We start from the raw sequence: 24,832 nt of genomic DNA, 5'->3' as shown, positions 1-24,832 counted from the left end.
CTTCTTTATCTTATAATCAGTTAAACAAGATCACCGTTGGGCACTTTGTGCAAATATATTTTATTTTGGACTTGTAACAGTTGGTTACATTAAAAAGTCAAAAGTGTCATTATAATATACAGATAATCCGAGTAAGGTACAATCGTTTTTATATATTTTTAATTCAGACAAAAGCTTTTTTTTGTTTGTTTTGTTATACCATTGAATTAATAATGATGTGTGTATTATATACCTAATTAAAAATAGGTATATATTGGTTTTACGATAGTATTGATAAATTAAAATATAAATATCTACATATTTATTTAATATAAGCCTTGATGGTTGAACCATAGTTTAATTTTCACTTGTAAATTCACATTTGTGTACATGTGCATGGATTATATTAAAGTTTTTTTTTTATAATATTTAATTTTTATTGATATTTTTAACATCGTTGGATATGGCCATCAGTTATAATTTTTTTTTTTTACATATTTGGTCGTACAACTTGATATTTTTAAAAAAAATATTAAATTAGTGTGTTGATTTCAATTAAAGTTTAACAACAATAATATTTGTGACCAAATTCAATAATAATAATATTGGTTTTAAATATTATATCAAAATATGTTTAAAATACATATTATTACGATCTATTATCCAAACTAATATTATTTGATATATATTTCAGGACTTGATAGTTGGACATAAAAAAAATGTATGTTTTATGAAATTAGTATTCAATAAAATAGAACAATGTATTAAAATGTATATATAAAAAACCAAAATACAGTTAACAGTTCATCCAGAACCATCACGACCATTAACAACATATTTTTTTAATATAAATGTTTTAAATTAGAAAATTGATTGTATAACAAACTATATATATTATATACATAATTACCTAATCTAACCCACTATTCTTCAATTATTTCTAACGATAAAGCCGATTTATTCTTTATTCCTTCAGTGACTTTTTGGTATTGTAATTCAATCTATAAGGTTCTATTATTATCCATTACAATTTAAAATCAAAATAGTTAATCAAGGGAGTAAAGATATGACTATATCTTACTATATATGATATGTTCACTATGACGAACAAATCCTCAAAAATATGTAACACTCATTCTGAAAATCAATGATAGTAGGTCGCCACGAAAAGTTTTTGTAATTTTGTTATTTTCCAATCAAAGTTATAGCCAGAAGCAACGAAAGCCTGCTTTATTCCAATCATAATATATACTATCGTCTCACTTTAATTGGACCAATCAATCAAAAATTGATCCAAATCTTGACATATTTCAACAAATATTTTTTACTTCTAAAATAAATCAACCACAAAAAAAATTTAAAAAAGCGGGTAAGTCGTGTATGTCGCTCTGCTGTACAGTAGGTTACAAGTGGGTTACTGTAATGGATGGAATTAAATTTTAATCCAATGATATTATATCATTGTATACAAAAAACGATTCTGAGCGAAGACGGTTTATCTGTCTAGGATATATTATAGATTATTAAAAATTTTCAAATCTTAGATTTAAAAAGAAAAATTTTTATGAATTTCTAGTTTGAAATAATTTGCGAATTTTCGTGATTTTTACATATGTTGTCAAAATTCAAACTTTGAATGCTTGTAAAAAAAAATTGTGACTACGCATTTCTTTTATTTTTCAATTTTTATTGTAAAAATATATTATGAGCCTTGTATTAAATTTTCAAATCTTAGAATTAAAAAGAAAAACTTTTATGAATTTCTATCTGAGATAATTTGAACATTGCCGTAATTTTTACGTATTTAGTCAAAATTCAAACTTTAAATGCTTATAAAAAAAAATCGTGCCTACGAATTTTTAATATTTTTTAACTTCTATTGTTACAATGTGTTAGAAGCCTTGTATTAAATTTTCAAGCTTTTCTACCGAACAAATACATTTTTATCGATATTTATAGAAAAAAAAACTAAAAAAGTTGAAAGATTAAAATGTCAGTAAACAGCTCAAAACAAATCTAAATATTTTGAAAATTTTATCAAATATATAAAACGCCTATATAAACATTCAGTTAAAATTTCAAGTATCTGCGGTAATTTGTTGTAGAGTTACACCAAAATAAGGAAATCGCTATAAGTGAAAATCCAATGTTGTAAAAATTTAAATTTCAAATGCTCATAAAAATTTAATTTGAATTTCCGGTGTAATTTTTATTTGTGATAAAGATTGAAAAACTTGTAAGGAATCTTGTATTAAATTTTTAAATCTTAGATTTAAAAAGAAAATTTTTTATGAATTTCTAGCTTAAAATAATTTGTGATTTTGTCAAAATTCAAACTTTGAATGCTTATAAAAAAAAATTGTGACTATGAATTTCTTTTATTTTTCAACTGACTAAGAGCCTTGTATTAAATTTTCAAGCTTTTCTGCCTAACAAATAAATTTTTATCGATATTAATTTAAAAAAAACTAATAATGATCGAAAATTTGAAATGTCTATGAATAGTTCAACTTAAGTCGAAAATTGCATGGTGGATAGAATATACTTATATAAACATTAGGTGAAAATTTCATGTATCTATGGTCATTTGTTTCAAATTAACATCAAAAACCAAAATCGATTTTGTCGAAAAATGAGTGTGCGTAAAATTTCCCGTTTTTCCCTTAATTTTTAGTTTGTTTTTTTCAATTATTTAGAAAAGTATTAAGAATTTTTTACTTTTGACCCCCCAAAGTACCAACTAGATTCACTTTCTGATCGAACGAGGTACTGAAGTCAAAAATCGAAGCATTTTTACTGCCCCAAAACATTATGACAGACACAAAAAAAAAAAAAAACACACATCATGGTAAAATCAATACATTCATCGCTCCGCTTAGAATCTAAAATTTAGCATTAACTAATAATACTATAACACATTACTCTGTAATAATGATAATAGAAGTAACAAATTCATTTAATATTTAAGATGTTAATATAATAAATTCCCAATGGCTTATATCGCAGCTGGTATATTTATTAAAAATGAAAAGAAAAAATAATGAAGTAAATATTTACCCAAAATTTAATCGCATTCTAACCTTGTCATATGAAATATAAATATATAATATTTAATGTATCATATTATATACTATTTTTAATCGATATTTTTAAAATTATAGTAATTGGCATAATTTATAAACAGCGTAATAAGTAATACCTACGTATTATGTTATAACTAATAACAATTTATGAAACTAATTTTTTAGGATAATTTAAATTTTTAATTTTAATTCCTTCCTAACAAATATACAATTCTCAGTTCAAATTATCGACAATTTATTCCCCGGTCATTCTCTGCCGAGTGCTGGTGTACCTCAATGTTCCAAACTGGGACCTATCTTGTTCAATATATTTATATCTGATATACCACAGTCAACCTACGTACAAACATTGTCCCATTTGCAGATGACACAACTATTTACAGTGAATCCCGTAACGTTGAAGCGATAACAAACCACCTACAAGATCATTTAAATCTACTAGCAAAATTGTGTAAATTCTGGAAAATACACATAAATGCCTCAAAAAGCACAGCAATCAGATTCAGCTTACGTCGCTATTCCACTTCACTACCTCTAAGATTTGACAACGATTCCATACCTTGGAAGCCTTCTGTCAAATACCTTGGTCACATTAGACAAGACGCTAACTTGAGGGCTTCATATAGATACAAAAAAATAACAAGCTTACCAATGCCTCACGATGTTATTTCCTATTCTAGACAAAACAATCAGTTATAAATAAAAAATGTTTAATATGAATTTACAAGCAATTATTACGCTCACTATTCAGCCATACACTTAAGAAAAATCTAAATTTTTCAAAACAAAATATTAAGAATAATAGCGAATACACCATAGTTTTCCGTAAAAAAAACCTACACAACGACCTCCGATTTACTAAAATTCAAGATCATATAAAAACCTTTGCTACAAATTTTCATAGTTCACTCTACAAATCAAAAGCCTCAATCCACCTCAATCTACACATAATATGTCCACCATCACAAAGACGTATAAAACGCGGCCGTCCGCATGATTTTAATCGTCAATTGCTATTAATTACCTATATATTTCTATAAACTATAATGAGTATAATGTAATTACATATATTATTCATCTACACTATTATTATGCTCTATATGTCTAACCAAACTTACTTATTGCTATTAATGTCATTACTATTGTTATTATCAATATTATTATTTATACTATTATCATGTTAAAATAGCCAGAAATTAATATTACTAATTATCCATAAATGTAGATAGCCTTATAGGCTAGGAATGTCTTATTCTAAATAAATTTAAAAAAAAAAACAAATTTAATTTAGTTAACTTAAACCGAACCAGTCATTTTTATTAGAATTCGAATCAACCTAAACAATTTGAATTGTACTTAGGTATATCAAACTTAAACTGAAATTTTGAAATATTATTTTGAAAAAATGATGACAAATGATTTACAATAAAAACAATTTTATTCATTTATTTTTATGTATTAACTTCAGTACCTGAGTATTTGTATATCATAGATTTATTATTCAAACCAAACCGAGCTTTCAAAATTTGATGAGGTGTTTTTCAAAAACTTACAGTTCATAACATCAATGTAATTGTTAATATAATTTTCCAAAACTTAAAGCGATATCGTTAAGACAACACAATGATCCCTTTATTCTTACTACTTTAAAAACCTTGTTGAGTGAGTCAAATAAATCTATTTAAATCAAATAAAAATACTAAATTTTATTTTCACTTGAGCCTGTCGAATAGTTTTTGTTATACGCGCACGAGGATTTATTATAATTTATAATTAGGGAACGGATTTTAATGCAAATTGCATTTTTGTCTGAATGTCCGAAAACATTGGTTTCCAAGAAAAAAGTTCATTTCATACATCAAAGAATTAAAAAATGTAACTTTTATTTTGCATTTTTTTACATTTTTAAGACTTTAATGCATTTTTTGAAATTTTTTGTGCATTTTATGGTTTTTAAGTCATTTTTTCAACATTTTTTCTACATTCATTCTAAAAAAAAAATTTAAATACCTAAATATGTATTATGTTACGAAATTACGAAATTATTGTTGACACGTGTATTATGTTACGAAATTGTTGTTGAAATATGTAGACACAAAATATATACATACAAGTTACAACAGATTATTACCCACATTAAGGTAAAGATAAGAGATAAGATACGATAAACTATTTATCTAAAGTTAATTAATTAAGGTTGTATTGTATTTAAATATTTTTTTTTAGATTTTTTATAATAATGTGTTTTTTTATAAGTTTTAAATACAAAATTTTGTTTTTATTAAATATAAACCCATTTTTAAAGATTTTTAGGGCATTTTTTAGTGCATTTTTTAAGGCATTTTTCTTGTTTTTTAGAGCATTTAAATCCGTTCCCTATTTATAATGTTTATAGATATAATATTATTTGTTATGCCGGAAACAACCAGTCATCAATGCTAATGTAGGGATGAAATTTTCATCGAAAACAGCAACTATGTTTATTTGATTTTAAAAGTTAAATGAATCAAATACCTTATAGAACTTTTCTCATGCCATTTGGGTTTCTAATGGACATTTTATGATTACCTAACAATTTAAGTGCTTTTGGTGGACGCCATTCATATATTTCATTAGACATTTTTCAAAAAATCTTAACATTTTTTTTTTTTTTATTATTATTATTGTTATTAAAAAAGACTACTACACTAAACAAATATTATTCATAGACTTTAATTTTTACGTTAGTAGTTAATAATTTTATAATAATTCATTAAATTAACAAAAAATGCCTGTATATTAGGTATACCTTCTTTCGTCTCTTTCCAATTTGATTATTTATATTTATATTTAATCTTAATTAATAATTATGATTTATTTTGTATAGCAATTATACATATTAGGAGTTCTTCACTAACCCATAAATACATTTTTGTTATATAACATATTATGTAATCATAAGAGTGGTAATGTAAATAAATGTAAATATGATAAATATAATATAATAAATACAAATATAATTGTACATTGTTGAAAATTATAGGTTAAATTTTAATACATTTTTCAGGGTATAAATATAAATTGCGTATATTTATCCATCATTTTTATAATAATATACAAAAAATCGGAATAAACTGTTGATTTATTTTATATTTCATAAATTAAAATACAAATATCACAAAATTGATTTATTTTATTTTGAAACAAAAATGCTATAATTCATATTTTTAGTATGATTGTGTAAAATATTTTTACATAAAAGGCAATCTGACATTTTTATTCACTTTGTACATTTAAGTTTTGATTTTAAAATGAAATGGGTTAAACATAGATAGGTATATTGAATTGGCTTGAAGGAGAGCGTGTTAAGGTATAATCTAAAAATAATTTATTTCAATTTAGTACTAATCGTATGTAAAATAATAAATAATAACCTGCATATAAAACATAAGCAAGTTTGACATAATAATTTTGTTTGGAGATTAATATAAGGTACTTTTCAAAATGTACATATGTGTGAACATTTTAAAAATAAATAAAAACAATTATTTTTAAATGAAATACCTAAGTTACAAACTAATAATCTTTTTATTATGAATATTTTATTTCAGAATTAAAGTGCTCTTATTTGAGTTCAAAGATTTATAGCTGTTAAAATAAAAATTAACCTAACGATATAGTTCTATATTTAATATCTGATACTTGATACGCCTATCTAACCTACTTAGGATTTTGGTGCTTTTAGACAATAATAATTTTTTTTCTTTATCTCATTTTGGCACTTGTGTTTTTCAGCATAAAAAAAATATTCTTAATATTTTTAGATTCTGAACGGAGTGATGACTGTATTGATTTTACAGCGATGTGTGTGTGTGTTTTTTTTTGTGTATGTCTGTGAACAGCATAACTAGTCGAAATAATGCTTCGATTTCAAACTTTAGGGGTGGTTTCCGATGTGAAAGTGAAGATCCTTAGTGCATTATAGAGGTCAAAAGAAAACATTTTCCAACATTTTTCAAAAAAATCGAGAAAAACAAAAAAAAAATGACAGAAAAACGGGAATTTTTACGCAAAATCAGTTTTCGACCAAATCGATTTTTTTATATGGTTGTAATTCAAAAACTAATCACTGTAAATACTTGAAGTTTTCACCAAATGTTTATGTTAGTGTTATCTATATAGGGTTTAATTTTCAAAAATTGTTGACTTTTTTTGAGCTATTTATAGACCACTGAAATTTTCGATTTTTTTGAGAATTTTTTTTTGAAGTGTTGGTAAAAAAATGTTGGATGACCAAAAAAACTTGAAAATTTAATACAAGGTTCCTTATAAGTTTTTCTTATTGTAGCTAAAAAAAATTAAAAATCGTTAGACAATTTTTTTTATAAGCGTTTATAGTTAAAATTTTTACGAAATCTGTCGAAAACGCGAAAATTCGCAAGTAATTTGGAAGTTGAAAAATCATAAAAAATTTTGTGTTTATAACTAAGGATTAAAAATACAACACTAATTTTTCCGTAAGTTTTCCTTCAAGTATCTTTAGAGAAAACTTGAATCATCTTTATAGGAAAAAATTTAAGTGCGTTTGAATTTTAAATTTTTACGAAATAGCGTAACGATAACGATTTATCCTCAAACGATTTTAAATATTTGTTATTATTCAAAAAGTATGAGTTGTAGATACTTGAAAATTTTACCAATTATTTAGATTTGCATTTGCTTTACATGATTTAATTTTCAAAATCTTTTGATTTTTTTTGAGATATTTTATAGACAACTGAAATTTTAAATTTTTCTGAAAAATTATTTTTGAAGTGTCGATTAAAATTTTTTGGCACTATCAAAATACTTGAAAATTTAATACAAATTTCCTCATAATTTATTCTTATAGTGATTAAAAAATTATTCAAAATTCATAAAATTGTTTATATTTATATCTAAGATTAAAAAATTCAATACTACTTATAAGTTTTCCATAAGTTTTACTTCAAATAGCTATAGAGAAAATTTGAAATGTCATTATAGGAAAAATGTTTTGAGCGTTTGAGTTTTAAATTTTTATGAAATCGCGTAACGATAACGATTTATTTTCAAATCGGGTACATGATTTATATCTATGATAATATAAGGTATTATGAATTATGATAACTACATGCAGTGTTTTTGGAAAAATTGATTAACCATGCCTTATGCAAAATGCGTCCTAATTGAATAATAAAATATTTGTTTCAAAGTAGAATATATGACAATATTTAAATATAATATATTCTAGGGCCTAGACTGACAAATCATCTCCGTTCACAATCGTTTTTTTTATACAATGATACCTATCATTGCATTCAAATTTAACCTACCCTAGTCAGAGTTCCACCCCACCCCTTATGTACAGCAGAGCGACATCCACTTACCCGCTTTCGTATTTTTTTTTTAAAAATATTTGTCTTAAGTTGTAATATGGTTCTTATGTCTTTGGAGTACTAAGTCCTATAATAATTGCTTCAATCTGATTATTATGGTGTATTTCAGAAGCAAATGTACTTAATTGATTCCGTAATTTGACCTCATTTTTCACAAATAACGAGTCACGTAATTTGTCGATTAAACTCTAAAGCGATTAGTGACTCGCCTGTGGTTGAAACTCCTCTGCTAAAACATTTTCATCCACATTTATTTGCAAACACGTAGGTTATTAAATTCGATTTTTCTATTGTATTAAAATTATATGGTTAAAGTACCTAAATTATTGTTTATTTTATCAAAATATGAATACAAAATAAATATTTTATTTATTACAATTTTCCATAAATAAAAAAACGAAATGAAATGAATTTTAATTTTGAAAATACTACACTAGTCTGTATAAATGATTACGAATTTTAAATATTGTTTAAATAGATCCTTGTTTGATAATAATATACCTAAAAAATATTAGTTATATTAATTATGTTTATCAATAATTAAAAAAAGTTCGAATTAATGTTAATGATATTATTGAAAAACTTAGTTTATAGATACTTAATTGGAGTACAAAGGTATTTTCAATTTTGTATCGAGTACATATCGCACCAAAATCTGTTATTATTCTAAGGTTACTCGGTATGACTTTTCAGTACTGTGAAATACTAGATAAGCAGTGCTCATCTAATGTTAATGTTGCATTATATTGTTCCATCAGCTTCACGGCTCTTTCTGAAGTATCGTCAACTATTTTTAATGAATTAATAATTTTTTTACCAATTATGTAACTTTCACTAGCTTCCCAGGAAGTCGGATCATTTTTAAAAAATTCGTGATCAATGTTAGACCGGCAAAATAATTTTAAGCTTTCTTCTGATATAAATGCGACAATATTTTTTTCTGTAAAAATTTTAATATAAAATAAAATTAACTACTTATATTTTTTATTTTATGAATATTGTTAAACATAATATTCAATATATATTTTAAACTTGAGGTTTATTTACTTACCAATAAATTTATCATCTATTTGGTTTGGTTTAATTATCGACCACCTGGCCGGATATTTTATCGCTTTTCTTCTTTAGGCTTTTACCATCTGACGCTTTACCTCTAGTGGTATAGAATCATCAAAGAAAGATAATGCAGCAGTTTCTTCGGTTAAATACCACAAGTGCTTGCATCATTTTTTAATTGATACTCTAGATATTTCTCTTTACAATTTAACTTACAATTTATAAAAGATATATGAAATTATATGAAGTATTTGATAGAGAAATATCTAGAGTATCAATTAAAAAATTAAAAATATATCGTGTTTTTTTACGTTCAAGTCTATATACTTCACGAACTATTGGAGATATTAAAAAATATTATACTATAAAAGTTACAGAAAATTTAATTTACTTCAAAATATATAATATAAAAAATGTCGATATTTCTAAAGGTTAACGAAATATTTATAGAAATTTGGAAAATTTTCGTAAATATTGAAAAATTTAAGGAGTTCAAACTAAAGTTACAAATCGGCACGGGTTAACCTTAACCGATTGGTTTCAAATTTTTTTCAGTTCATTTTTATACATATTCGCACACATTTAGGGGGTGAGACAAAACATTTTTTTAAATCAAAAATTTAAGGAACATTTGTACTTAAACTTGTACATACAATAAACGAAATCGTTCAGATAAACATTTATAATTAGCTATTCAGTATAAATAAATATTTACCGCGATAAACCTTTATACAATTTTTTGTTCTTTGTCTACAATTTTAAATTCTACGATTTAATTAATTAATTTAGTAATGGAAGGATCAATTGCGTGCATATTTTTGTTTTTGCTTTGTACGATAAACATAAATGCAATCGTATAAAAAAAATTAAACAAAAAAAGGTACATCCGATGAGTGTCGAACACAATTTTGAATCAACCTAATGATTAACCGAGTTGTATCCAACGCGTTTACACAAAATGTACTATTAATTAATTAAACTGAATTCGTTCAACGGCAAAAACGTTTTCCACGTACAATGTAGTATTACAGGGGCGGCCAACTTGCGGCTCGCGTCATAGTCGTATGCGGTTCGCTTCTTATCAAAATAAAACCAATATTTACTTTTTAACGATAAAATTATAAAAATTATAAAATGTATTTATAAAAATTTTTGCTCTTGATATTTTATCCATGTGGCTCGTGGACGTTATTTCATATTGGCCACCCCTGTAGTATTATATAAATATGCAATACACATTATTTATCCAAAATATTTTCATTGTTGTTGACAAAAATTAAATATATATTTGAATAATACCGAAATATTCATTGTTGTTCGCAGGTACATATACGTGTGTCATGCACCAGTGGCGAGGACATGGTGTACAATGCCACGTGTTCTTAAGTGCGTTGCCTGGATATCAGTAATGGCATCATTGCATCAATCTACTAGATTTGTTGACAGAACATACGAACCAATCAAAATATCATGGAGAGGACAAGACTCGGTTGTCGTGTGTAGAGTGAGTATTACCTAACCGTTTCGATACCTTGTGAATACATGCAATTATTTAATACCTACAAGCAGTAACCATGATATTAGCATGTGCTCAAAACCTATCATGAAATATTCAATAAAATGTACCCTCGTAAACTTGCTTATGTAGAATATAGATATAAGCATTGAAATAGTTTTCGAGAACAAAGATATTCAGGAACTGCGAAACTCAACCGCATTGATAAATTCACTGTAGATTACAAAAAAAAAAAATAGAATAAAATTAGCCACCTACGTAATTATATTCGTGTCAAGTTCCAAGTAGGTAGTTAATATAATTACTAGATACAAGTTATATAATGAAAAACTGAAAAAATATAAAATTCCTAGATTAGCGGAATACATCTTTCTTATTATAAGAAATAGTTCAGCGTACCAATATCTCTAATATGTTAATATATTACATTTTTTGTATACAATTATATCTGAGCACTTCAATTATGCCCATATACGTCTTCTTTCATTTGTAATACTAGCACTGAAAGCAATGCAAATTTAAGTAAAATGTTTGTCTTTTTATATTCATAACATTGCATTGCACCGCATTTTTTTTAATTAGCAGTATTATTGTTTATAGTCATACCGTTGTTCAAATATTAATTACAAATCGTATTATGCGTATGATTTAGTGTTCTATTGTTATGTAATAGATGTGGTATTTATAATATTGTTATTTTTTTTTTTTTATGAGCCTCTGTAAAATATAATAATATAATATAATACTCACGTCTTTTCAAATATTATAACGGCTGAAAATATATTAATACCTATGCATGAATTTGCATCGTCGTTGGTTGGAGAATAGTGACGATGGTCCAACTGACGTAATGTAAAATTTGTTTTATCTCACTCATCATTAAATATTTATAAAATTCACTTTTTACCCCCAGGTAGGTACCTACAAAACTACTATATTATCTAGTTGAATTCGGACTTGTGTTTATTAATTATTTTTATATTACTATACAGTAATTGATAACAAGCATAAATAATAAAAAGCTTTTGATTTTGTGTTGTTTAATATGATATTTTATTATAATTTGCACACGTTCTATAATTAAGATCAATAGAATAAAAAAACATTGTCATTAATGCATGAGCTGTGTATTAAGTAATGTATATTAGTAAACAAAAATCATACGAAAATTATAACAACAGTAAGTAATTCACGTGTTCAATATCGATTTGCATTTTGCATTTTGTAATACACTTTACTTGTGAATAATTAAAAATGTATGAATCTCATTTAGTGAATAAACATAAATATATATACACAATACACATGGTTGTTGTAAATCGCCAATGTTGACTAAATTGATTTTTTTTGTTCTTAATAATTTATTCACTCGAACAAATAAATTATTAAATTATATGCATTGTAGTAGATAAATTTGGTAAAACAGATATTTATAGTAAAATTAGTTCTTCAAAAAAATAACTCTGTTCAAAAAATTGGAATATGTATGGAATTTTTCAATTTGATTGTTTGTGGTTTTTTTTTCAGAATTATTAACTTTCGAAAAAAAAAACATTTTAGTTTAATTTCGGATAAATATTTAAGAAAAAACAACTTAGAGGAAAATAATTCATATTCTTCAATATCTTCAATATAAATTCGTACGATTCAGGGTAATCTAAAATTATTGTTTTCAGTTAAATTAATTTCTACAATGTAAAAGATACTTTCGACAGGTATGGTATGGTGTCATTGCATATTCTATAAAAAAATCATGATAAATTGAAAGGAAAAAATATTAATACCTAGAGGGAAACTTTAATTAAAATATGCTACATTGTTTGAAAACGTTCTAAGTTTTTATATTAAATTCTATAAGCCAATTATTATACTGTATTGTTATGATTCATCCCGATTAACATTACAATAAAACATTTTCAATAGTAAATATTTTTTAATTTTAAAAATGTTTATTTATACCTGCTGTTTTAGTTTTGTAAATATAATGCATAAAATAGTTTTTTAATACTATTAATAATCATTTACCCATGATAAGTTTAGTAGATTTGATGCACCATCTACTTCAGTCTCACGTGATTTGTACTATCAATAACGTTTTTCTAGATCTATAATTATTCTGAATTTATTAATTTACTATATTATTATTTATTATATATTTTTATTATTCTTAAATTCTATACTCCATAAAAACTGAGATTACTTGACTAGGCGACAATTTGAAAATCTAATTTTCATGAATAATATTGGTTATAGAAAACAAATAACTGACAGAAACGCATACTACATGAAGTTGTGTGACTGTTTTTTCAGTAAAATGCTATACATGAAATAAAACCGTATAATTAGATAAAAATTGATGTGAGTATGTAACTTCACGTGGGAAATGAGGAAATACGTTCAAACTATGTCTAATCAATTGAACCATATAAATGGTGAGAAATCCCGATGGCGAAAATATACAAAATTTAAACGGCTGTTATTGCCGACAAACCAACGAGACAGATGTGGTAATTCACATTGAAATTTAACGTATTCAACTATTATAAATTTATCGTAATCGGCCTTCAGTTTAAAAGCTCCCACCGATTTCAAAGTTGTTATCTACCAACAACATAATAATCTGTGTAAGGGATGATTTAGAAGCACGCTCAATACCGTATTTTAGTGCTGGGACGATGAACGAAACCTAACCAAGTAGTCGATATATGTTGTATGATATTATAGATAATTTTCACGAATTTACATACTACTACATAATAATGCTTATTTATATACGAAAAGTATTAAATAGTATAGTTATCGAAGCAGAGTACGGTGGCATTTGATTATATTTTATCCATTCGTTAGTATCGACGGGTTACCTCTTTCAAAAACGAGAGCATTAATAATAATACCAACACTCGTGACGATAGTGTAATATTTCATCTTGGTTAATTTGTTTTAAATCATCGCAATAGTTAATCTCATTTGATAGATGATCGGTAGTCACTTATAATAAATTCACTTAACAAATTATGAATAAATATATTTTTATATTAAACCCATTAAACGTTCTCGGCAAAAATTACAGTTGGTTTTTCTGGATAATGCTCCGTATGCCCTATGTCCGGGAAAAGGCACGAAGGCCTAATTCGGAAGTCTATTTGGTAAAATTTCTAGTAGGCACCCTTAGGTTTCTGCCTTGCCCGGAAGCGTTGCAGTCGATGCCTTAGAACGCTCGGCCATTTCGTTCCCCTGGATAAGCTGGATAAGGCAGCGAAAACATCATCGTTTGGTGACCGGTGACATAAATAATTATCAAATCATTTTGCGTTTTTCGTTAATTTCTAATTTAAATAAATTTTTGCTCAAAGTGTTCTCGAAACAATAAAACTTCTGTCTTCCGTTAAAAGTTAAAATATCAGTTTATAACATTGCAGTAACTACCCAACAGTAGTATTAGGAACCTATCGCTTTTTATTTTGTATAAGTCAATTACATACGTTGGACATTTACTCTGGTATGAACAAAGTAACGTTACTGACTAAAATATCACGAACCTTTGACAATAGTTTCACCGGACGTTTATTTATCCCGATTTACAAAGTTCGCTTACCAAATGTCAATACCTAAATCAAACGTCGACGATACTTTTATCGAAGTCTATTCTTCGATATGTCATTATGGTCGTATTTCACGTTTAAAACTTCAATTTCATTACATTTAAACAATATTTTCTGTTAGTAACTAAGAATTATGTCAATAATTGATAAATTATTGAACTAGACTTCCATTTCACTAACTAAAGTAGGACTGACATTTTGAGTTTCCTCTTCTGCAATAGATATAGTTCTCAGTTCTTAAGACGCAAATTTAGTGTAGAAATAAAAAGTGAAATCTTAGATTTGATTACAATATACATAATTTCTGTATAAATCACATTAAAAAAAAAAATCACATATTTAAAATTGGAATATTTTGGATTAAAATTTTTATTAAATCAAATCAAATTTCATCTAATATGTCCCCTAGTACTCTATAATCTATATAATACAAATGTTTGTTTCTTATATTTGCATTTAAAATTCCATACGCCAAACCTAATCATCTTCAATCTGAGAAAGTTGTTGACATTATGAATGGATTAAATATTTTATTACATAATGTTATATTTGGCCTGAGCAAAATATCTCGAAAAAAATCAATATCACTGAAATATAGAAAAAAGTATTTACATAAATACATTTATAATGAGAATAAATATTTATAAAAATATCTTTAAAAATATCAATAAATACTTATATTATATAATCAGCATTAATTTACATAATAATATGTAATTTAGTCAGAAATAAATAATAAAAAAATATAAAAAGCTGACAAAATGCATATTATGTTGTTTAAGAAGTTACTTTAAATACGCTGCTGCATTGAATTTATTTATGATTGGTAAAATTTTTATGTAACGGGTATCGTAATTGAAGTATGGTTATAGGTTGATCTCAGAATGTTTTATGAATTTTAATGTTTATGCAGTGTTTTTAACATACCTAATTAAATACATATACAATCAAATCGTGACTGAAGATACCACGTGTGTAATGTAAATTCGCATTCAAAACCTCGGTATATATCCAAAATTTAGTTTATCTTTGTTACTAAATTATTATTCATACAAAATTATTGATTGTTTTTTTAAATACAGTAAGAACTGTAAGAATTGGTTAAATCAAAACTTGACAGTTACCTATGTATTTTATATATGTTTGCATAATATTTTCAAGGTTGACCTTTAGTATTGCTAGGTGGTATAATATAATTTTAATTAAGTAGTTAATGTATTAATCGAAACATGAGTATACTTACTTCTATATTTAAAAAAATGCAACAAGGAACTTGTGTCGTAGAGTGTTTTTCTCGACGTGTAATATATTATATGAACGTATAGGTGCACAACAATATACTTTATTCAGAAACTGGCTTTATTCTTAATATGTAAGATAATAATAGAAATCGTTATGTTTATGCTAATGAGGGTTTGTATAATGATATCAGATAGTATATCAATAACAATCATGTAATAAGAACACAAATACTTATTAAACATAATAATATGACACTAATATCAAAGTCTTAAATAACAAATAAATTAATATATATATATATATATACCTATACGAATAGATTTTTCATTTATCAATATGAAAAAATATTATCTTATGTACCTATATATTTTTTAAATATAGTGTTAGAATAAAAATATATTTAGATTTCACGACTTTTTTCCTCATACAGTTTTTAAAATGATGTTATATTGCAGTTAGCTATGATTATTTTTATATCACAAAAACGTTTAAATTTAGAACTTGGTATAAATATATTAATGTAGGTAACCAGTATATTAAGTATTAACAGGTAAAACACAGTTTATAAAAGTTGATTGCTTACGTCTTGAGACTACATGAAATAATATAATTATTCAGTCCTTAAATATTCATCTCTCTTAGCCATAACACGAGTACTTTAGATACGCAGGACTACCAAGAATTCAAAATAATTTATTTTGATTATTAAAATTTAGATTTAACAAAGGTAAATAATAAAAAAATTTATAATGTACTTGTTTTAAAAATAGTTTCCCAGAATTTTCTTTTATGTAATAAAAACACTGAATTTTATATAAAAAAAATATATTATCGTCAATGTTTCTTTAAATGGCAATTTAATCCTAATCTTTAGATAAATACCAGAAAAACAACCTATGGCACAGACTAATGGAACTCGTTAGATTATGAGATCAACAATTACAAGTGTTTCACATAACGTCATGATAAATCACATTTGAAAATAACATATATATAAACATATATTATGTCAACAAATTCGCTTTTCAATTTATTATTTAAACGTATTATTTCACCAATAATTTTGATACCGAACCGAAAGTCGTTAGTCTTGAGCCGAGCACAATTTTATCATCAATGTTAAACATTTAGAATGAACATTAATATTTTATAAATAAGTATAACTACGCTTAATTGATCATAGAAATAATTCAGTTTGTGAAGTGAGCTTTCGATCAACTAGTACTATCTGTCTAGTAGTTTTTCCGATATTTAAGTGGTTAAAAAAAAGTTTTATTTTAATTATTTTAGTATGAAAAGTATTAATAATATATATATATATACATTTTTATAAGTATTAGTTATCTTTTTAAACGAAAATAATATTACCTTTGAGATGGGGGTTAGATTAGAACTCAGAATAATTTTTTGTTGTTATACTTGTCATTTTTTAAATCGTAAAAAAAGGGTTTTTTGCTTAGTCGTGTGATAGCCGAATGCACATATCGATGATGACCTTAAACGTTCCGCATGATTTTATTAATTTCTGTACGTAATTATGTATCCGTAGTAATACTTGCAATAAAAACTGCTCAAGACTGTATCTTATTGTTATTTTATTTTCATATGGGATGTTGTTGGGAAACAAAAAAAATTACAAGAAGCGCCTCTATGGAAAAGGAATTTGTATTATCTAGATTTCTAGACAATGCTTTTAAATGGCTACTTTTTGATTTTTTTTTTTTTTGCGAGAGATAAAAACGACTTATCTGTGAAAATGTTTCAACAAATACAAGCCAGTGTGAGTTTAATAGATTGAGTTTCACTCACGGTTGTTTTCCAGTTCATCATAGTTTTTAAATGTATAAGATGGTTAAAATAATATTTACAATCGCTTTATTGTACCTAAGGGAATCAAATAAGGCAACAGTCCAAACGGTTTCTGTATCCAGACAGGATTTTTCAAATTAATTTTATTTCATAGATCACATTATTTTACTTATTATATTTTAGAATATAGTGGCATGATAGTGCCAATCTTTATAAGTAACTTATCTTAAGTTATAAGTCACCATAAAGAAATTATATTCTAAACATTTTTAAAGTACTTAAATTAAATGTTATTGTAAGTAATTTATACGAAATTTGAGTTATTCTTGTAGCAAAACAACTAAATTAGGCACACACAACTTTTATTTTTATTATTAATGCATTGTAAGAACCAATTGATTATATTATATTAAAATATTAAATATATCATATAATTTTAATTTTTTGAAACTAACATTTTTGTAATAACCAAAAAGTTGTATTTAACAAACGCAGTTTTATTTCAATAAAATGTAATTTGTTAGTATTTAAAATAAACTAAAAAATAATAAATAAAGAATAATTCATGTTAAACAATTTTAATGTCTACTTACAGTTCTTAAATATACATTTTATATCATTTATAATTGTACCTACATTGTTGATTTTTATGGCTTAGATAATACATAGACAACGTGTCAACATAATTTAACTATTTAGCTCTAGTGATATTTTTAAAAATAAAAAGTATCTTTGATTGATATGATATAACTTTTTAAATTCAAAAGTTATATGACTTGAACAAATAAAATAGAAAATAACTAAATTAAAAAAACTAAAAAAATATTTTAATTTAATTACAATAATTTTAAAAGGTGATTCTTAATCGAATTGAATTACCAAATAATAATAACTTCTCCAACACCGAGTGGACTTATAGTATCATTCATATTACAAAGTAACAGATGGACCGTATAATAACTATATTTACCAACTATATAGATAATTCCATATTATTATGTTAATAACCTAGCTTTTACGTATTCATCAATAAGTTTATGATGTCCACTTATATATTTTTTCCTATACTCAGATCTCAGGTGGAAAGCAATAATAACGAATAGATAAGCCGTTTCTTTAAAACTTAGTAGGTACTCACACTATTTATAATGCTGGCTGGGTTCTCGTATGGTACATAAGCCGAGGAAAAAGGCAATAAGTCTAATATAACATACTGAGTAGTAAGAACGTTTGTATGAAACAAAGGATTTCCTAATCCATGTATTTCGTATTTACCTAGTTATAATCTTAAAATGTTTCATCTGCCATAGATACTTGCAGTTCGTACACGTTCCCACTCAAATGTATATTACAAAAATAATGGCTGTTCTTATCAATGTTTCATAGAAAACGTAATAACACAGAAATAATCTTTTATTAAATAAATTACAAGCTGGAACCGAATAAAAGTTGTCTTAAAGTATAAACATAACAATGATCTATAAATATAACAATATAAATTAAATTCTTCATTTTTATAATTTAGATTTCATAAATGAGAGTAAAAATATATTATTCTACTGTGATGAATCTGATAACAATATTTGAATTACTATATAACAATTTCATTAATACATTTTTACAAATGAAGTTTATGATTTATATCAATAAAAAAAATATATCATACATGGAAAATTATCATAATTTATAAGTATCATATTACGAAGATAAAATTAGGTATTAAAACATCAAAATTCTCTTGTGGTCTTACAAAAATTGTATATAATAATAAAATTAATAATAGAATTATGGAATTAATGACTCTAAAAAGCTCTTAAAATTATTTTTAAAAACCCACCAAAAAATAAAAATAAAAATATTCCAAATTTAATTTTCTGTATTATTATAATTTGATTCACCCATCTGTCAACTTAGAAACTTCATTTCCTTTCTCTACCATAATCTACCTTTAAAATCTCTTCTACTCTGCTTGACGAGATAAGTCAATAACAATATACAAGTACATCTAGATCTTGATTTTTGCGAAATTTTGAAATAATTTGTGTTAACTATACAAAGTGTTTTACCTAAAGTAAAATATTCATTTATATTTTGTTATTTTTTTGGATAAATAAACTTATTTTCCACATCATAAATAAATAAACAACTTCATATAGAAACTATAACAGGTTACAGTTAATAAAAATTATGAATTATAATATCTTTACAAATAATATATACAAATACCATAAATATAATTTAAACACTAGATTATGTAATTTAGTATGAATGTAGTAAGAAGATTACCAAAAAAAAAAAAATTATTAGTTAGTATAAAAATATACTATTTGATATTGTTGTTAATTAATATTGAATTTTACTTATGTTATTATTTTCTACCAAACTAATTTTGCAAAATAGTTATCTATAATCTATATTCTATAATATAGTATCCAAATTTTTTCTTTTAAATATTGTTAAATAAAAATGATTTGTCGGTAACTTGATGAAATATTTTCATAAGATAAATTACTTATTTCAACATCAACAGAAACCATGGTGGAAAATTTGAAATACACTATTTCGTTTTAACCTAACCGTTACGTATATATACTCATGAAGAAGGCGTACGTGACACAGGACAAAATGTTGACGGGAAACTACTAAATAGAACTTATTTTATAGAACATGTACTACTATACGGTATACAACTCATAATTTCTTTTCCTACTTAAAATGATAAATCAATCAATTAAATCGAACATTCTGAGATAAAAAAATTGTAGGTACATATTATAAATTATATAAAAATAAATATTACTCTTTCTCGTATTTAAAATACATAGATTTAGAAAAAATGTTTAACATTATTACTAAAAATAAAATAAAAAGCAATCAAATGATTTAAAAGACTAAAACATGCATTAATGCACTTAATAATCTAGGTAGTACAAATTGGAATATTATTCTAAGTAGAAAGAATTTAATTCATCACTGATATTACTTAGTTTTAAACATTTAAACTTTATCAGTTGTTGTATCTCAAATTAAAATGTCAAATTTAATTAAAACAATTCATAATACCTATGGTTTTAAAATGTCTATTCGTATTTAATAAATGCATCTTAAATTGTAGAAAACCTATCAAATTAAATTATTTATTTATTAGTATGTATGTTTAGTAAATAAATTAATGTGATATAATTTTGTAACAATAAATTCGATTATTTGTTTGATATTTCATTGAGAAATTACCAATTCAATTAAACAATTTCGCTACTATTTTTGATACCTATTAACTGAGTTTCAATAGCCTTGAGAAATAAATTATATTTAAAGATAACGTAATTTACCGAAGACGTAAATACAAATTTAAATTATGAAATAGTTTACAAACAATCGTACTTAATTATCGTTTCAATTTCAAAGTAAAAATTTAAATCAAAAAGCTTGTTGTCCAAACTCTAAAACTAAGCAAATACAAAAACATTTAAATGTATGTGATTTTTATAAGCGAATGCACTATATTTTATTTTTATACTTTCGTCAGAAGTATTTTATAAATGATCGAATGCCAAACAAGTATACATTTTTTTGACTTTATTTTTAATCGAATATACAGTCTTGAAAACTAATTGAACCGTCGAAGAATTCTCTCAGGACAGTCTGTACCAAACTCAATATATAATATGATGGTTATCATTCATAGTACATTCTATCCCGACTACCAATGATGTCACTAAACCTAATTCACCGTGGGGTGTGATTTATGTAAAAACAAAGTTGATATTATGTAAATATCTAACAAATAGGATTTTATTGTAGTGCATACGACCCTAAGTTATGAAAATATATAATATATAGGGTTGAATAAATAACTCAAACAATGATCAATGTTGTCGAATACCTAACAAAATCTTGACTTATTGCTGTATGATATGTAAACAGTGCGAAAATCGCGAGAAAAAATAAGCGTAAATTCGCGGGTGTGGTATGGGTGAATGATGCAACAACTATCTATATCGGTACGCCTATGATCGTGCTCAATTTCCTTTCAGTTACTTTAAAATTTAACGAAAACAACACCGCACTTCACTTAATATAGTGGCACATATTCGGTTCACAATTATTTTGTGGTAGGCAGTCAGCCCATACCAATTCAGAACTGCGTACGATCAATACTTCAACACTTACACGGGAGAGCCTTTTTTCGGACGTTTTCTGAAAAAAAAATATACATTTATCGTGGTACGAATACCAATATACCATTGTATGTATTCAACTCCCACAAACCTTAACCTATGCGCAAAACTGGCACTGTGCGCCATCGAATCGGTATATTCATAATATTTATAATCTAAATCCATACCATTATTTTAAAATTAATGAAAAACGCTATTTTTTTAGCTGTTTATCATAATTATATTATAGCCTATAAATAGATAGGTACACAAAACTAACGAAGATAATATTGTTGTGTTTCAGTCTTACCATTTTTAATCGTTTATTTTCTCAAAATGTTGCATTCCACTGCAGCAACGATGGTAACTAACACATCAATTTAATTATGTTATTTTGGTCTTACATTAAAATTAAATTTGTTGTTCTTATCACTTTCCAAGCATAAATCCATAGAGTTCGGTAAAAATGTATTTAAGATGAAAAGATAGACCAATAAAAACGTCGAATACTTGCAAATCACGTTGTCCACAAATAAATATTCAAAATGATTATATTCTTAGTTTTAATCCATAGGTAGGTAACTAAAGAAAATTTTAAAATCAGAAGATATTATACTGTGTCGATGCTGAGCAGGTATTAAAGTGTATTGATTTAAAATTGTTGTAAACTTATGTTCTATTATTTAATTCAAATAATAACTTGTACAGTAGTTTTTTGACAATTTACAATTTGTATTTTATAACACACAGCGATGGTACTCTCTGGTGATTTTGTTTTACTTCATGTCACGGCACCAGTTTCTCTCGAGGTTAGGTTAGGTTGAACGTTAAAGCATTGAGATGGTGTTGCAGTTTAGAGTGAAATCTATTATAGTAAAATTTGGCTAGTTGGTCAACTATTGCAATTTTAAAATCTTTATGGAGGGTTTCATGTATTACCTGGGGGTCGAGGCTATAAGCTGAAGAATGATGGACTGGGGGGGTTTAGATGGTGTGCACACAAAAAGGTTTGGTGCATCCCCAGAGCCTTGAGATTAAAAAACATTTATAAGTAAAAACGAAACAATATTAATATTATGCTTATCCTCTCAAAGAGTTCGTTTGATATAGTATACTACATTCTGTACATAATATTTCAATACTTTATGGTAAAGATAAGAACAGCAGTTTTGTTAGTTTGAAAAATATTTTGATAATTAGTGTTTTTTACATAAAATGATATTTAGGTAATCATAAATAATAGCGAACAAAGATCCACTTAGGTTATAAAAAGTGTAATATTGAAATCGATAGATTAAAATAATAAACATTTTTTTCCCAATACACAAAAAAGTTCATTTTTATCATAAGATGTCAAAATATTTTTAGAAAAATTTAATTGACAATAACTACAAAAATATTAATTTAAAAATGAAATGTAAATAGGTCTTTCAATGAATATTTTAATACTTAATTTTTAATTAGTAAAAAAGGGTAACTCAATAAATTATAATTCATGTACAAATTTTTTTGGGTACACATTATGAAACGTTTAAGTGTAAGCACATTTTATTTCATTTTATTCAAATGAGAAAAAACTTAACTTTTAATCTTAAATATCTAAAAAATGTTGTGCATTTAAATTTTATTTGAGAATATAATGACTTGGAAAAAAATATTTATTATTTAGTGCATGATTTTCACCCAAAGTTATCTGTCATATAATTGTTCATATTTAAGTAAAATGTCAAAAACTGTGCGATGTAAAAATATATCTATATAATTTCACACCAAACACTACAATTTTAAAATATGAATAGTCTGTTTAAAGATGTCAAACCAGAATGTAGTTTTTTTCTTAATAATCCAATGTATAATTTAATAATGCAGCTTGAATCGTTTGATACCTTTATCTGTCAATCATCCAAAACGAATATCATTTTATTTTGCTTCGATACATTTTATTTTTTATTTTAATACATATAAAATTATAACGATAATGTGAATTTATATTTATTTTTTTTTATTTCAAAAATAATTGTTTTTCATTAACTATACACTTTATAATTTTAATAATTATTATATTAAAGCAACTGATTTTCATATCATTTGGTATAGCCTGGAAACATTATTTATAATTAACTTAAACTGTTAAATAAGTGGTACTTTTAATATAATAATATTGTCTTTAGACAAATGCATTTTAAAACTAATAAAATAATAGTCCTTCAAAATAATATTATAAACTATGAAATAAATCTTGAATAATATTATATTTTGTAACACGGCGTAATACATAGGCAAAATAGCACCATGTGTGCACATATTTTAAGTATTATAGATTTTGTTGTACCTATTTAACAACTTTTCTCCTACTGTTCTAATTTATTGCTAAGTGAAGTTTAAGATCTAAATGTTTTAAGCTTAATTTTGGGATTTTCAGTTCAACTCATTTATAAGAAAATTCAAAAAAATTTAAATTTCTTTCATGTAATTTTATTACGATTTTTATCTTTAATAAAATTAAAACGTTTTGATATGGAAATTTAAAACAAACATTCATAGTTCAATGTAATTATGTGTAAGCTTATTAAGATTATTAAAATACAATTTAAAAAAAATTTATATGAGAAAAGATATGAAAATAAATGTAAAAAAACAATTTTTTATAAAATATTTATTCTAAGTATACGGTGCAAACTGTAAATAAAAAAAAAATAAAAACATTTATAACGAGACGTTTATATTTTAAGTACATTTTAAAATTTTTATGTAATAACTTCAATCAATTTTACTAGTTTTTACTATTACAACATCTGTCACCTAATTTTAGTTATCGTCCGTTATATTGATATTAAAAATGTATGATAAATAAATTATTATGAATTATAAATCATACAAAAATGTAACAAAAATAATAAATATTAGCTACTTACTTAACAATTGTAAACATTTTTAGCCCTAATGCGAATGTCATATTATTATGATTCCATCCACCATATACGTAAAA

At 25.0% G+C, this 24,832-nt stretch overlaps 1 protein-coding gene and 1 pseudogene across 2 annotated transcripts in view; one reads left to right on the top strand and one right to left on the bottom strand.

Annotated features, from left to right (window-relative positions):
* The window catches only part of SPR (G protein-coupled sex peptide receptor), a 243,549-nt gene that overhangs the window by 189,523 nt on the left and 29,194 nt on the right, over window positions 1-24,832 (top strand). For both annotated transcript variants that reach the window (XM_089216214.1, XM_089216213.1), the window contains one exon: window positions 10,838-11,018. In XM_089216214.1, coding sequence (XP_089072340.1) covers window positions 10,838-11,018 — 181 coding nt within the window. The remainder of the gene's footprint in view (window positions 1-10,837; window positions 11,019-24,832) is intronic.
* Window positions 9,148-9,597, bottom strand: LOC149062471 (uncharacterized; annotated as a pseudogene).

This window comes from Diuraphis noxia, unplaced genomic scaffold (assembly GCF_037042655.1).
Source record: "Diuraphis noxia isolate RWA-SAM2 unplaced genomic scaffold, SU_Dnox_SAM2 contig0001, whole genome shotgun sequence".
Classification (NCBI taxonomy): domain Eukaryota; kingdom Metazoa; phylum Arthropoda; class Insecta; order Hemiptera; family Aphididae; genus Diuraphis; species Diuraphis noxia.
The sequence above is the reverse complement of the archived record's forward strand: the minus strand, read 5'-3'. Positions and strand labels throughout refer to the sequence as shown.